This window comes from Lynx canadensis, chromosome F2 (assembly GCF_007474595.2).
Source record: "Lynx canadensis isolate LIC74 chromosome F2, mLynCan4.pri.v2, whole genome shotgun sequence".
Lineage (NCBI taxonomy): Eukaryota > Metazoa > Chordata > Mammalia > Carnivora > Felidae > Lynx > Lynx canadensis.
In genome coordinates this window covers 70594987-70611359 of record NC_044320.2, presented here as the reverse complement: position 1 = coordinate 70611359, position 16373 = coordinate 70594987, and the positions used below count along the sequence as shown (strand labels likewise).

At 42.0% G+C, this 16373-nt stretch overlaps 1 protein-coding gene across 1 annotated transcript in view; it reads right to left on the bottom strand.

Moving 5' to 3' along the window:
- The window catches only part of ASPH (aspartate beta-hydroxylase), a 222895-nt gene that overhangs the window by 106546 nt on the left and 99976 nt on the right, over positions 1-16373 (bottom strand). The window contains exon 14 of the mRNA XM_032591961.1: positions 8954-8995. Coding sequence (XP_032447852.1) covers positions 8954-8995 — 42 coding nt within the window. The remainder of the gene's footprint in view (positions 1-8953; positions 8996-16373) is intronic.

The window sequence follows — 16373 nt, the reverse complement described above, 5'->3', positions numbered from 1 at the left end:
CACTCATCATCAGGGAAATACAAATCAAAACCCACAATGAGATACCACCTCACACCCGTCAGAAGGGCTAACATTAACAACTCAGGCCACAGCAGATGTTGGCGAGCATGCGGAGAAAGAGGATCTCTTTTGCATTGTTGGTGGGAATGCCAGCTGGTGCAGCCACTGTGGAAAACAGTATGGAGGTTCCTCAAAAAACTAAAAATAGAACTACCCTATGACCCAGCAATTGCACTACTAGGCATTTATCCATGGGATTCAGGTGTGCTGTTTCAAAGGGACACAGGCACCCCCATGTTTATAGCAGCACTATCAACAATAGCCAAAGTATGGAAAGAGCCCAGATGTCCATCGATAGATGAATGGATAAAGAAAATGTGGTATATATACACAATGGAGTATTACTCGGCAATCGAAAAGAATGAAATCTTGCTATTTGCAAGTATGTGGATGGAACTAGAGGGTATTATGCTAAGTGAAATTAGGGAAAGACAAATATCATATGACTTCACTCGTATGAAGACTTTAAGATACAAAACAGATGAACATAAGGGAAAGGAAGCAAAAATAATGTAAAAACAGGGAGGGGGACAAAACACAAGAGACTCTTAAATATGGAGAACAAACAGAAGGTTACTGGAGGGGTTGTGGGAGGGGGGATGGGCTAAATGGGTAAGGGGCTTAAGGAATCTACTCCTGAAATCATTGTTGCACTATATGCTAACTAACTTGGATGTAAATTAAAAAAATAGATTAAATTTTAAAAAGATGCCTCCTGTCTAAAAATTAAGGGAAAAACTCACAACACATGCTAAAAATCTACAAGCACAGGGTGTCTTGGGAGTAGAAAGGAAAAGCACATCTTCTGGTCTGGAGTGAGAGACAGGGGTGCACTTGGGGGAGGATTCCTAGCAGAGGGAACCTTTAAGCTCATTTCTAAGGAGCAGGAGCTTGTCAGGTGAATGTGAAGAGGAGAGGCAGGAAAGAACATTTTGAACAGGGAAAGCCATAAACAGGAGCCAGATCCCGAGAAGCTTAGGTGCTATACCAGTAAGTTTAGTTTTCATCCTCAAGACGATGATGAACGACTTTGATCAGATATGTTACATTCAGTTCTAAGAGTCCCAGGAAAAACTTCACTGACAGATGTATTTTTTAACAATGAGAAAACTTCCTAATGAGCCTTGACCATTTGCTCACGTTGGTTCCGTGTTTTCCTTACGATCACAGAAAACCCAGAAGTATTTATACAAGGCACTCGTTGCAGCAAGCTGATTTACTGGCTATATCATAACCTTCTCAGCCTTTTAAGCTGCAAAATGTGATTTCTGTTAGTGTAAATGTGACTTGTTTTCTAGTGCCATCTGGTGTTTTATTAGGGCACAGATTACTACTTTTCAAAAGAATGCAAACAGCAAGCAAGACACCGTGAAATGCCTAAAAGACAGTCACAGAATCTACTGTTTACGCATATCCTTAATTGTAATGAATGACAAAATGAGATATTAAATATCAGTCTAAATCAAAGAAAAATTTCAGGAAAAGTCCTCGATTCAAATGCAATTTTAACACACACACACACACACACACACACACACACAAACACATTTCCTTTTTGCAGGCATGGGTATTTTGTTAGTTTTTTTCAAATTCCTTTAAAAGACTCACAAATCCTCAATTAAAAACTAACACTTGATAGATGTTAAATCAGCCACCTGTTGCATACTTTTCTGTTCGATGAACTGTTAAAGCCCACATTTTTTCAGGAGCTTCAAGTCATTTTTGGCTCCTGTCTTTCTTTCATACTTCATATCCTATCCATTAGCAAATTCTAGTGACTTTATCTTCAAATACACGGAGAACCCAAATGCCACTCACCTCCACTACCCCACATCCTAATCCCGACCATTACTACCTCTAGGAGTCGCCTAAGTGGTCTCCCTGCTTCCAATCTTGTATCCCCAGAGCTAGAATGAGCCTTTTGTAACGAGCCAACCTTCTGTTCAAAATCTCCCAGGGGCTTCCCACCTCACTCGAGATAATACACAAAGTCCTTCTGGCTGGTGGCCTTCATAGCCCTGTGTGATTTGGACCCTGCGAGCCCTCGGAGCTCACCCACTCCTCCCCTTCCCCCTCCCACATTCCCCAGCCGCCACACTGGCCTCCTCTTTGATCCTCAGGCTAAGCACCCTCCCTCGGGGGCTATGGATATGCCCTTCCATCCCTGGACTTCCTTCTCCCAGATGCTTCCACAGCTTATTCCCTTGCATCTTCAAATGTCACTGTCCCAGAGGACTCTCTACGGAGCAATACTCCTGCCCACTGTGAGGCTCTGTAGTTTTTTTCCTATTTTATATTCCTTTTCATACTTATCACTATTATATTCTGATTTTTAAAAATTACATATCTAACCTTCCCCCTCCACACACATACACATTATAAGTACCATGAGAACTGGGACTTTGTTTTTACGGTGTTAGCCCCAGTGCCTAAAATAGGGCCTGGCGCATAGTAGGTACACAACCATGTATTGAATAAATGGATGAATAAAAGTTAGTGTTTGACTGTGACATCTAGTAAGCCATTTTAGCACTGCATTACTTTGTAGTTCATGCATTTTGCGGTTGTGGAATACAGAATAAGTGGGAAAAGATGACATCCAGTGGGGAGAAACTGATACAGCAACTTTATCTAAAATGGACAGAAGTAATCTGATTCAGTTTAAGAATCTGGCACCTCCAAATAGGGCCTATTTTGGAATAAGCCTTATTTCAAACCCATGACTCCATCAAAATAAACTTAATATGACTCTCTAAAAGGAAGGGACACAGAATTATTAATTCTTTTTTTGGTAAGTTTTATTTTTACTTATTTTGAGAGAGAGAGAGAGAGAGAGAGAGAGAGAGCACGAGTTGGGGAAGGGCAGAGAGAGGGGGCGGGGAGAGAAAATCCCAAGCAGACTCTACAAAGTCCGTGCAGAGCCCGAGGTGGGGCTCAAACACTCGAACCACAAGATCGTGACCTGGGCTGAAGTCAGATGTTCAACTGACTGAGCCACCCAGGTGCCTCTAGAATTATTAATTCAAAGTAAAAGCAAAATCTTCCACTCTTACCAGCAGTCCCTCAATGCACTTGAGGAGCAATAACATAAGTAGAAAATCAGGCAACCTAATAATTCATCTTGAGATAAATTCATAATAGCCATAAAAAGGAAACAAAACTCCGGTTCTATTATTCTGAAACTAAGGTCTATTAAAACACATTCCAATTTTCACTACATGTTCCACAGGTGGATTCTTTCTTTCCCCTTCCCCCGTCCCTACAGTTAACAGCACCATATGAATCTGAGTTAAAAAAAAAAAAAAAAAAAAGGATAGAATCCCAAAGTGGACAATGAATTCCAACGGATTTTCCATGAATCCAGGGTAATACTGATCACCCTATGTTTAAACTCTAAGACTATTCCAGCATTTCACACTCAGTAAAATACCATTCGCTACAAACATCTTTCGGTTGGAACGGATAGTAACTGCCAGTTTTACACAACGGAAGGCGATGAATCAGCCAAGTGAAGCTGTTCCGTGGCTTCTCTCCAGGGATTCCCTGAAGAAACAGCCAAGAGAGGCCAGCACCCACCACACTGGGAAAGTCCCCTTCGCATCAGAAGCAGCCTGGAGGGCAAGGCTGTACAGAGCATGGCGGGCAGCGCAGAGGGAGGCAAGGCCCCCTGAGGAAGAAACGGAGCCTCTGCAGACAGAGCAGCAACACGGCTTCCAGTCATGCTGTGAGCAGCAGAAACAACACCCACGACCTACCCTCTCCGTCTCTACCTTTGTCAGAAGCACTGGGCAGACCTCCCAAGAACACACAAGTCAACGTGTGAATGGCAAAGGCTCTGATTTGCAGACACGCACAGGGCCTGGGTAGGCCATCCTACTACCTGAAGGAAAATGCCAGCCCCCTCTGCCATGGCGTCGCCTCTGATTTTCTCTCTGACCGCATGGCATATACTCTCAGCTTGGTCAGGGTGCTCTAGCTTCACAGGCTTGGCTTTCCCGCCACAGGACCTTTGCACAGACTCTTCCTCTGTTCAGTGTGCTCCTGGCTCAGCATTCGCACAGCTGCCTTGATTACATGGCTAACCCCCTCAGAGACCTTCTCCCCTTCCCATTTCCCTCCAGCACACTCTCCTGTTTGGTTTCCTTTAGACCACGATCTCTATTTTAGTTTGTGTATGTGTTGCTGGACTCCTTACTGGGATGTAGGCTCTATGAAAGCAGGGATTTTGTCTTATTCTCACCTGCATCCACTTCTCTACAACAGTATCTGGCATGCGGTAGGCATGCAAATATTTAAGTGGATAAATAAACCAGTGTAGGTTTTCGTGAATGATGAGAAATTGATGGTTTTTTTAATACTCCGGTGACTTATTGACTTTTTAGCACAAAGCAGTAGCCATTTCCAGAAAATCTGCTGGCAGGGCATACTTTGGTGACAAAACAGTAAAATGCCGCATGCCCAAGACTGCCAATTGCCGCTCCCTCTCAATATTCGATGTTCCTTTCTTCTGTAGAACTAGAACCCTGAATTTTAGCTGCACCAACATGCTATCAGTTAAAGGCAGTTCTCCCAAGAACTACCCTCCTACTCTCCCCACTTCCTTCCTGTTATCTCGATGTGGTAATAAGGGCTTGGGCTTGAATGGCCCTTTTGGAACATAAGGTTATGGACTAAAGACAACAGAATGGCAAGAGAGGAGCTAGGTCCCTAAGGAGCCACTAAACAGGCCCTAGTTTATTTATGTGGATAAGAAATAAACTCTTACCTTGTTTAAGCCACGGCAACTTGAGGTTTGTAAAAACTAGATGTAACTGTATTTAATTGTAATGGGAATGTGGTGATCTGTAGGGAAGGTCTGAATCTAACTCAAATGCTGAAGACACAGGAGGAGGGTAAAAACGGGGGGGCTGTTAAAAAAAAAAACAGGGTTTTCCTTAAAATTGTTTCTTTCCCTAATCAACATAGGGCAGGAAAACAAGAATAAAGGCCCAAGAGGATCTGTTTTATATCCCTTCTCTGTTATACTTGGGGCTGGTATCTGGGATCACAGAGCGAGACGCTGGCTAACTTGGTCCCAAAGAACAGCCTTGGTGCAGAGGCAGGACAGGAAGTGTTCATTGGTCCAAGGCCAACTGAATGATGTGGATCATTTTGTGAGTTTTTTGTACAGCTAAATTTATTCAATCAAAAAAACAAAAAACAAAAAACCACCCTTTTTTCTTTCACTGTATGTGTCTTCCTTTGGGAGCTAAAAATACTTTTGCTTTTGTAACTGATTATGACAGTACATATGGATCTTTGAAAAGCACTGCTTGAACAAAATTTAAAAACTGGCTGACCCACATCAGCGAATTGAACTGCTAATCAAAAGCAATCCGGGGGCGCCTGGGTGGCGCAGTCGGTTGAGCGTCCGACTTCCGCCAGGTCACGATCTCGCGGTCCGTGAGTTCGAGCCCCGCGTCGGGCTCTGGGCTGACGGCTCAGAGCCTGGAGTCTGTTTCCGAGTCTGTGTCTCCCTCTCTCTCTGCCCCTCCCCCGTTCATGCTCTGTCTCTCTCTGTCCCAAAAATAAATAAACGTTGAAAAAAAAATAAAAAAAAAAAAACCAAAAAAACAAAAAAACCAAAAGCAATCCGAAGTCCAGATATTTGGATGGCAGTAGTGTAGCAGACTGCATTTATCATTTATCATTTACAAATACTAGTTTCATTTTAACTTCCTGTTTTGAAGTAGGGCCTGTGAGGCATGAGAAACACTATGCTTATTTCTGGATGAAGAAACTGTAAGGGTATGTAACACTTTAACGCCAGTCAGTTCTGCGCTCCAAACAGCAGGGGTACGAGGACACATCCACTGAGCTCAGACATACGAGGTCACGGAGGAGATCACGTAGTCGTCCCAGCATCTTGAGGGATGACAACCGCAGTCTCCTTACCCCAGTGTCGCTGATTCAGGTCTGGGTTCCCCACAGATCTCCATCCTAGGAGTTCTAGTGGGGTGTGCTTCTTACTCCAGAGCTTGGGTTTTAAAGAGCCTATCATGTCTGTTCGTATTAATCCTCAGGAATTAAAACATAATAGAAATTCATTCAAATACTGACCGAACACCTACTATGTGCCAGGCACAAGAAATGCAGCGGTGAGCAAAACAGACAAAAATGCGTCTCCATGAAAATTTAATTCCGGGGGGAGGTTCGAACAAACACGAAAGAATGAGACAAACTATCAAATATAATCACATGGTGGTAAGCGGTATGGAGAAACCAAAGCAAGGAAACAGGGTAGGGAAAGTAAGGGGGGTCGGGAGAGCGTGCAGAGAGAGCAATGCTCTGAGGACCCAGTCCTGGCCACTAGGGTGCCGGAGGGTCAGGGAGACAAGCGGCCATCTGAAGAGGCTGAGAACAAGCAAACCACAGACAGTCGGAGAAAAACCAAGAGGATGTGGCATCAGCAAACCAAGTGAGAGCAGGGTTCTGGAATCGAGGATCTACCCAAAACCCGGTGACATCCTCCTCCTTGCTTTCTTTTTTTCTCCTCAGTACAGTCATCCCCCCTCATCTGTGGGGGATCCATTCCAAGATTCCTAGTGGATGCCGGAAACCACAGACAGTACTGAACCCTATACAGACCAAGTTTTTTCTGATGCACATATACCCATGATAAAGTTTAGTTTACAGATCAGGCACTGTAGGAGATCAACAACCATACTAGTAATAAAATAGGACAAATACAGCAATATACTGTAAGAAATGTCATATGAATGTGGTCTCTCTCTGTCTCCCTCTCAAAATACCGTACAGTCCTGGACTCATCCTTCTTATGATAACGCCTACATGATGAGATGAAGTGAGGTGAAGGATGTGGGCATTTCTGACGACACGTCAGAAAGAGGGTTCTGCTTCCTGACCACATCTGACCACGGGTAACCGAAATCGCAGAAAACAAAAGCGAGGATAAGAGGGCTCCTTACTTCCGATCGGAGTATGTCATGGCATCCTGGAAGATTAGGAAGGCAGCGTGGAGAACTTGTGCCATGACTGAGCTAAATCCCAGTCACCTACGTATAAAAACCAACTAACAGTTTCTGATACTGACGAGAAACGTGCAGAATTAGCAAGTTATTTAGAAATGCGCAGGTAAGTACCAGAAGAAACGGCTAAAAGAAAGTCAGCAATGGGACTCACGGACAGGGAGCGGTAGGGGAGAAGACTGCTGCTTTCATGAAAAGGCATATGTTAAAAACTACCCATATTAATTTGATAAAAAAATTAAATACAACTAGTCTGGAAAAAAAAAAAAAACGTGACTAAATGCCTAGTTCCCAGCCTAAGGGCTACCGAATTACAGCCAGCGGCTAGCAATTCCACAAGTTTTATTTGTACACTAAGACTGCGTACATTATGTGTATTATAACATGTTATGTGTAAATATAATATATCTACTCTAATATCTTCTCAAATGTAGACACCGCTTTCATCACTAAAAATTAAAGGCATTTATGAAATTCTAATGCTTAATCATTAAAGATTTTATCATTCAAATGATACTAAAAGCAAACAGAACTACCCTATGATCCAATAATTGCACTACTGACGATTTACCCCCCAAAAACAAAGAAAAAATAACTAATTCAAAGGGATACATGTACCCCTGTGTTTATCGCAGCATTATTTACAATAGCCAAACTATGGAAGCAGCCCAAGTGTCCACCGACTGGTGAATGGATAAAGAGGATAGATAGGGTATACACATCTTCAATGCAACAGAATATCATTCAACCATAAAAAAGAATGAAATCTTGTCTTTTGCAACAACAGGGATGGGGCAAGAGAGTATAATGCCAAGTGAAACAAGTCAGCCAGAGAAAGGCAAATACCATAAATTTCACTCATATGTGGAACTCAAGAAACAAAACAAATGAGCGGGCAGAGGCGGGGAAGAGAGAGAAAAACCAAGAAAGAGACTCTTCACTATAAGAACAAAATGAAGGTTACCAGAGGGGATGGGGGTGATTAAACAGCGCACGTATCATGATGCAAATAAACAAACAAACAATTAATTAAATAAATACAATTACTGAAAAGATTTACGAGAGCTAAAATTTGCAGCCTTATTTACTATTTAGAGATTCTTATTGACCGGGCTTGAATTAAATACTTGAAAATAAAAATGTCAAGGACTGGAAAGAATAAAGACAAGTGGAATATGAAAAATAAAGCATAAGCACCATTCTTTTAAAAGCACCACTTTTTAACTTAGTTCCTCACTCTAATAAGAGCTGACTTAAAATTCTACTGGATTCTTAAACTTATTGGAATCCCACTGTAATCAACTCTGGGAAGGCAGACATGATTCATTCTATGTGGATGTAACCTTGTTTGCGTGTCTTTCCAACAATTCAGAGTTCCTTGAATAAGGAGAACATGTTCTAGTAATCTCTGGATCTCTATTCCTGGCACAGATGCTAACATAAACAATCATATTTGACGTTTCCTAAGTGCTTTCCCTGTGCTGCACACTTCCTTAAGCACTTTGCACATATTTTCACCCAATTACTATTGTAGAAACAGGAGTCATCTGCTTCCTGAACTTGGTACTGTTTTATTCCCATATCACAGAAGAGGAAACTGAGGCACACCAGGCAAGGGATTCTCAGACACACATAGAGTGAATGGCAAAACGAGGATTAAAAGCCAGGCAATCTCTCCTTAGAGCCTTGGCTCTTAATGTTTATGTAAATATTACTAAATGTTTGATAAAATCATTGGAATAATAAACCCAGAGATAACTTTTTTTAACTGGTAATAAAAAAAGAAAATCATCATGCTATTCGTGAATGCTATGCTTATTTTTTTCCTATGCATATTCGAAGGGTTGTTTGTCTGATAATCTCACCTTTTTCTTTTTGTTCTGGATCATCTGTTTTTCTATTTGTTTCTGAAAAGTAAAGACAAAACAAAATGAATATTGTGAATGTCACCATTCAATATCTCAAAATATAGGACCATATTTAAATGAATTCAAACAAATATAATTTAAGAAAAATATTTCTGGGCATAGAGTTTAATTTTCCAAAACCTTAAATTCTTTCCCACATGAAATTGGTTACAAAAACATTAAGATTAGACTCATTTGAATTACTCAGAAAAGTCACCAGGCAGTGGGGCGCCTCACGTCTCAGTCGGTTAAGGTTCCAACTTTGGCTCAGAGCATGAGTCTCACAGCTCACGAGTTCGAGCCCTGGTTCGAGCCCTGCGTCGGGCTGCGCTGACAGTGTGAAGCCTGCTTCGGATCCTCTGTCTCCCTCTCTCTGCCCCTCCCCCACTCATTTTGTCTCTCTTAAAAAAAAGTCACTGAGCAGTAACCAGGGCTGAGGCATCTGGCTAAGTGTTCCACATCTACACGACACTGGCCGTGGGTCATCCCCACCAATCCTTTTTTTTTTTAATTTTTTTTTTAGTGTTTATTTTTGAGACAGAGAGAGACACAGCGTGAGCAGGGGAGGGGCAGAGAGAGAGGGAAACATAGAATCCGAAGCAGGCTCCAGGCTCCAAGCTGTCAGCACAGAGCTCGATGTGGGGCTTGAACCCACAAACGGTGAGATCATGAGCTGAGCTGAAGTCGGACGTTTAACTGACTGAGCTACCCTGGCGCCCCAATCCCCGCCAATTCTAAGTGCCTCTGTGGGGACAAAGGCAAACTGAAGTGGAGAGAAGCCCTCATCAAAGCTCGTTCAATATCTGCATTGTCTCCTAAAACCCTAAGAGTACTTTATAACAGCAATTGTGTGCTTTAAAGGAATACAGCGTGTCCCCGTCACTGGGGTGACACCAGTCTCCCTTCCCTAAGGACTTCACATATACACAGGTGGCCTGCTGAGGGTGCTCGCACTGAGCCCAGGTGCTGAGGAGCCCACGGCTTACCTGTGTCAGCCTCTCACTAAGTGAGTCAGAGTCATAGGGTCTGTCCTACAAACGGGGCTGAGTGCAAACCCACCCAGAACCTGGGCCAGTCAAACAACATCCCCCCTACATGGAAAACTATGGTACCTGATCTGACCGTGCACTTATAACCTCATTTCTGCATTATCTCATTATCTGGCCTACTGTTTAATATAGGTTGGGGTCTAGTAGACCAGTTGATTATAGTTCCAGCAGGTACTTATCTAGCTTTGGGTATTTCTCGGCACACATGTTTCGGCATGGATGTTGGCGTCGGGATGGGGTAGCATTTGGGAGGCTGATATAAAATCTGACTCAGTTCTTCCCCCATCGTAGCCTGGGCTCTGGGGTGAGATCAGGGATACAACCACAGAACACTAGACTTTCTGCTCCCCAGTTTCCTCCATACGTTCAAGATCACACTTATCATTTTTTAGAAGTGAAAAGTCAATCTGAGGCAGGCTCCCAGACAAAGAAGGAATTTTCATAGGTCAAGTGTTTTTGAGACGCTAGTGGAGAGGAAGGGAGCAACCTTTCAAAGCTTCAGTGTGCCAGGCTCGGTCTAAGCCCATGGCATCTGTCTCCTGTCTCCTCACACCCAGGAGGGAGGGAGGTCTCATCTCCCTCTGTGCAAGGGAGGAAGCCGAGGCTTAGAAAGTAGAGTGTCTGACGTTATCAAGGTCAGTTTACATCCCTCCAGAGCATATGATCTTCTACAGTGCCCTTCTCTGCAAGAGAAACAAGGGGTAGTGACGTGTAGGTCTCGCCTTCCGCAAAGAGTGGGTTTTATAAAGTTGAGTGCCACACACTTCCTGCCACTGAGGCAGAACATACACGGGGCATTTAAAAACAAAAACGAAAGCACGTTCTAGATCTCCGGTGAATGTTCTAGAACTTCTGATCTCATTAAAGTTAGGCAGTGTATCATTTAACAGGCAGACGTCAAGGATACAGGATTGAGGGAAATCGTCAACAATTTCAGTCCTCGAGAAGTCCTTCCGGTGGTATCATCAGTGTCTGCAGGAAGGTTGTGACCCTCCACGTCCTCAGTAATCTGTCACCTGGCACACGGCTAGTGTAATTTGAAAAGTCGAGCACAAAATGCGAGTTCCTAACCTGACTAGAGAAAACAGACGGGTACTGGTCATGAAGAAGAGTTTAGGGTTCTCCACACATCTTCTGCCCCAAGGGAGTTAATAAGGAAGGAGGAGTGGCTTGATCACATTTTAAATAGGTGTGAGAGGGCCCTGGCCAGGCGTGCTCCCAGGAACAAGGGACACCACCTTTCTTGCTCTTCCAACGGAGTATCTATGATGAGGCAATGAGCTTGACCTAAGAAGGCCCAGCCCAAACTCGCCCAGCTCTGGGCAAAAGCTCTCGCTCGTGTCCCCTTCTGTCCCTCACATCACATCAACATGCTAACATCTGTGACTCATATTTGGATATGGGGAAATGCACAGAGAGCAGGCAGGTTAGCCTCTCTGATTTGCAGTGCTGAAATGTAGCTTAGATACACGGGTTTTCTAAGAGTTCCAGCTTACTCACTGCTACTCTGCACAGCTAATAGTAAAGTGTTACTCTGCTTTACTTTATTCTCTGCGCGTACGCATGTCCGAGACACTTTATGTGGACCTTGCTGTGCCACAGAGGAAAATCGACTTGTTGGATGCTTACTTATTGTGTGCCCAGCATTGTTCTAAGCACAAAATGCAGATGATCCCATCAATTCCATCGACCCAGTCCAATTCCGAAAGTTATCAAAGTACAGTTCACCTGTATCTCATACTTAGTGTTTAAGCACTCATACTGAAGAAGAAAGACATTATGCAATCTCTAACCGTACTTAACTCTTTTTTTCCCCTTTCAGAATAAGAAAACTCTTACTAAAGTGAATGGGATCTTAAATGTCCAAAAATTATCATGAACCATTAAAGAAAATCACTTTCATGAATTGAAAAATCCTCAACTTGGGGCGCCTGGGTGGCGCAGTCGGTTGAGCGTCCGACTTCAGCCAGGTCACGATCTCGCGGTCTGTGAGTTCGAGCCCCGCGTCAGGCTCTGGGCTGATGGCTCTGTGCTGACAGCTCGGAGCCTGGAGCCTGTTTCCGATTCTGTGTCTCCCTCTCTCTGCCCCTCCCCTGTTCATGCTCTGTCTCTCTCTCTGTCCCAAAAATAAATAAATGTTGAAAAAAAAATTAAAAAAAAAAAAAGAAAAATCCTCAACTCTATGATGTTCCAGATACTGTGCTGATCTGCTTTCTGGCCAGCTCTTCTTGGACCCCAGGCACATCCCAAAGCTAATTTCCATCCGGGTCTAGTTGTCCTCCCAAGCTCATCACAATGGCATCTGGGACTCCCCAGGACCCAGACCTAGGGCTCTGCTTCCCCTCTGACAGCCCACCCAGCCCAGCCTTCCAGTACAGATTTCTGTCTTCTTCTGTCTCCCTGCCAGTACTGAGTCAGGTCCTACCGCATCACCCGGACTATTACTGGTTAGTCTCCAACCTGCCTGCCCTCCAGCTGTTTCCACCTTCCACCTGTTGCCCATTGCTCACTTCAGAATACCATGAATGACCAAGGCTGGCAGGTGTTCCCCTCTCTGACCTTCAGTATTCTTGTCCACAAGCAGGGATAACCCCTATCTGCTGGGGAACCTCAACTCCCTATCACACACGAAGCACATAGCAGAGTAAATGAGGTCAATAAAAGTGGGTCCGCTTAGCCCGTGTTGAAAGTCTTTATTTTATTGTTTCCTCTGGGCATGCTGGGGGAGAAAACAACACTTTCTGGAATTTTCTAGTTCTCCTTTTCTGCCCAGAGAATGAAGATCAAAAGAGAACTTCCTGTACCCTTTTCTGCTCTACCACCTGCTCAGACTCTCTTCTTCTCAACTAGGATGAAGTTCATTCATGTCCTCACAGAACAATGATCATGGGGCGCCTGGGTGGCGCAGTCGGTTAAGCGTCCGACTTCAGCCAGGTCACGATCTCGCGGTCCACGAGTTCGAGCCCCGCGTCGGGCTCTGGGCTGATGGCTCAGAGCCTGGAGCCTGTTTCCGATTCTGTGTCTCCCTCTCTCTCTGCCCCTCCCCCGTTCATGCTCTGTCTCTCTCTGTCCCAAAAATAGATAAACGTTGAAAAAAAAAAAAAAAAAAAAAAAAAAAAAAAAAAAAAAAAAAAAGAACAATGATCATGGTGGCGGGGGAGGGGGGGCGATCAGAAGGGTACAAGGGAGTGGGGCTTGCCAAAACTTCTAGGTGCTGAACAAAAACCCTACAACAGATGGAGGTAATTTTAATCTTGCCCCCGGATGAGTATGCTACTCTTATGTAGCATAAGAGTAAATGGTAAATAAAATAAACGTTACCTATTAGAAATACGTTAAGAAAGAGTTGAAGGTACACTTTCAAGATTTCAGTCATCAAAGATACTGTAACATTCTAGAATACTAGTAAGCGTAAAATGAACTGATTTCGTTATGTAACAAAATAATAACAATAAATAATGACAATATAGAGAAGAATTCTGCATTTTATTGCACTCAAATAACATTAAACAGAAGACATTTACATTATTTTTAGAAAATCCATTGATGTTGCCCATCCTTGGCATCTGTTTGTAAAGGCAAGGCTCATTAAGTCAGATATTTGGAATTAAAAAGTATTTGAAGTTGACTACAGCATAATTAATCCTCAATTTCCAGAGTTGTAGAGATGATTATATACAAAACTCCAGCAAAATTTTACTCATTTATCAGTTCTATGTCACTCCTAAGTTTCCCTAAAAAAATATGGCTTTATAAAAAGTAGTGTTCTATAATTCACAATATGAATTAAGAGCTTTATTAGAATTTGAGTAGCAACTCTGTATTACCCATATCACAGCTTCGGAAAATTATTGCTTTTCTTAGTAATTTAATCTTCCGGATTTCGCTACACACTGGGTCAGCATGCATAACTCACTACATTGTAACTATGATCTATAACGATATAAATATAAAATCTCTTTGATTGTAGTCCTAAAAGCAGGAAAAAAAAAAGTCACCTTATCTTAAGACAATGTTAACATAATCAAGCTTTCCCTGACATGGAAATGAAATGACTTCTTATGGCTTTTTTTTTTTTTTTTTTAACAGCTCATGGTCCTTTTAAATGATGTCACTGACTTCTTTTCTAACAAATGAGTATTTTCATCACAGCAACTATTTCTGAGCCAAAATAAAGCACATCAAAAATAGAAGAAACTCTTCAGGATAGAAGAGAAAAAAGGCTCATACATTGCAAACAGCAGCAGGCATGTGGCTCTGTGAGTGTTTTTCACACATCCTAAATCAACCCATGTAGGGGCGTTATTCTTTAGCAAGATCACTGTGTGGTCTTCAGTGTTGTGAGGGCATTACTTAATTAGCCAAAGGCAAAGCAACCTTTAAGACGTGCACCAGTAACTGATACAGATTTTCTAATATTTAAACCAATACTGACTGGACTACAGCTATCATATGATGGACCCAAGGTGCCAAACAGCATTTTTTGCATTATATACCAGGCCATTCCTTTTGCCTACGTCTCAGCAAGGAATTTTAGATGCCCCCCTCTATCTGAAAAATAAATTAATCATGATAATTTAAGACTTTCACTGAAATATTAAACTTTGCTAATCCATGAGCTAACAGCTATAGGAATCTCAAAATTTGAGTTTTACCCTGAATACTCAAAGCTAATGGTAGAAAAGTCCTACGAGGAGATCAGTGCAGAGATACACAACCCAAATCTTTACAGCGAATGGTGACCTCTAGTAGTGTTTCTCAGAGCACGGGGCACTCTTCATGACTTGGAAATCACGTGTATGCGGTTACACAGGTCAGCCCAACAGTTAGTGGTAATTACTAGTAATATATATATATATATATATATATATATATACACACACACACACACACACACACACACACACACACACACACACATATATATATTAAAACTGTGCCAAGGCAATTGCTGCTACATCATCAGTACAATTAACTGCGGTCTGAAAAACACACATAAATGTAGGTAAGACTAAAAGCTTTGTCATGAAAAGAAAAGGAAAAGAAATCCAAAGGACCCACTAATGCTATCAAAAATGGACATGCAGGAATGTAACATCACATGTAATTTGTTTCTAAAAAAAAGAATACACTAAAATGCCAGTGGACTATGATCGACTGAAAACATCTTTAGTGTTCATTCATTCCCAAAGATCTTGGTCTGCTCAGTAATTACGTCACAAGATCTATCACAGCCATCTTTTGGAGCGTATGGTTAGGCTGGTCCTCCTGTGGGTAGTGGGGGCAGTCTTTCTGAAGCTTTAAGTATCTGTAAAAATAAGGGGAAATCTAAATTAAAGGACCAACTAGACACAGACTGTGAAACTGCTTCATTTCATTCCACTTAAAAAACAAAACAAAACAAAAAAACAACCCCACCGCAGAAGTAAATGCCTTTTTGCATGTTGTTGTTTTTAAGGGCAACTTGTTAAACAGAGTGATTAACTACCCAGAGAAGTCCCTGGGAATTACTTGCAAAGCTGCTGCTGCCAATTTAAGCTTCTTAGAGACATCTGAGAATTACAACTGAATTTAAGAATTTCAATCTTTTGAGAAACACAAGCATTAAATCTGTTTCTCCCGCCAGTGTTTTCACTGTATTAAAAAGAAATGTTACAGAGGAAAAAAAATCTAGCATATGGTATTTGAAAAACGAATAGAGGAGAGATTTTCAAGGAGCAACTGGATATTGTAAGTTGCAGTTAAAATACATTTCTTTAATCATTTTATGTCAGCTTTTAATGTTACAAACAATATGAATGATGGATTTTTAAAAAGTATGCAGTATTTTAAAAAAAGTAAAAGTCATCCTTGTCCAATTTTTTACAAATATTTTCTCATTCCACACTTTAGCATCTGGTTGACTTTACTGTCACAGTTTTAGATCTGTTATAATTTGAGTAGAAAAGAAGATGGTGTATATACAGGCCCAGCCAAATTGTGACAGAATTTCTAAATCTGGGTTATGATCCTTCCTTCCTCCCTTCCTATCTACCTACCTACATAGGTGTGTTTACACACGTGCGCACGTGTGTGTGTGTGTGTGTGTATCCAGAAATTTTTATATAAGCAGAATTGTTTGGTGCTAATGTGAAGTAAATAGAAATTATATGTATACGTTCATATATCCAACAGAAATGAGTGTTTACACACAAAACACAAGTACAAGATTATTCATAGAAGCTTTCTTCGTGACAGCCAGAAACTGGAAACATTCACAATAGCCATCAATGTAGAATGAATTTTTTTTAATGTAGTGTATTTACAGTAGATAGTAATGGATAAAACCA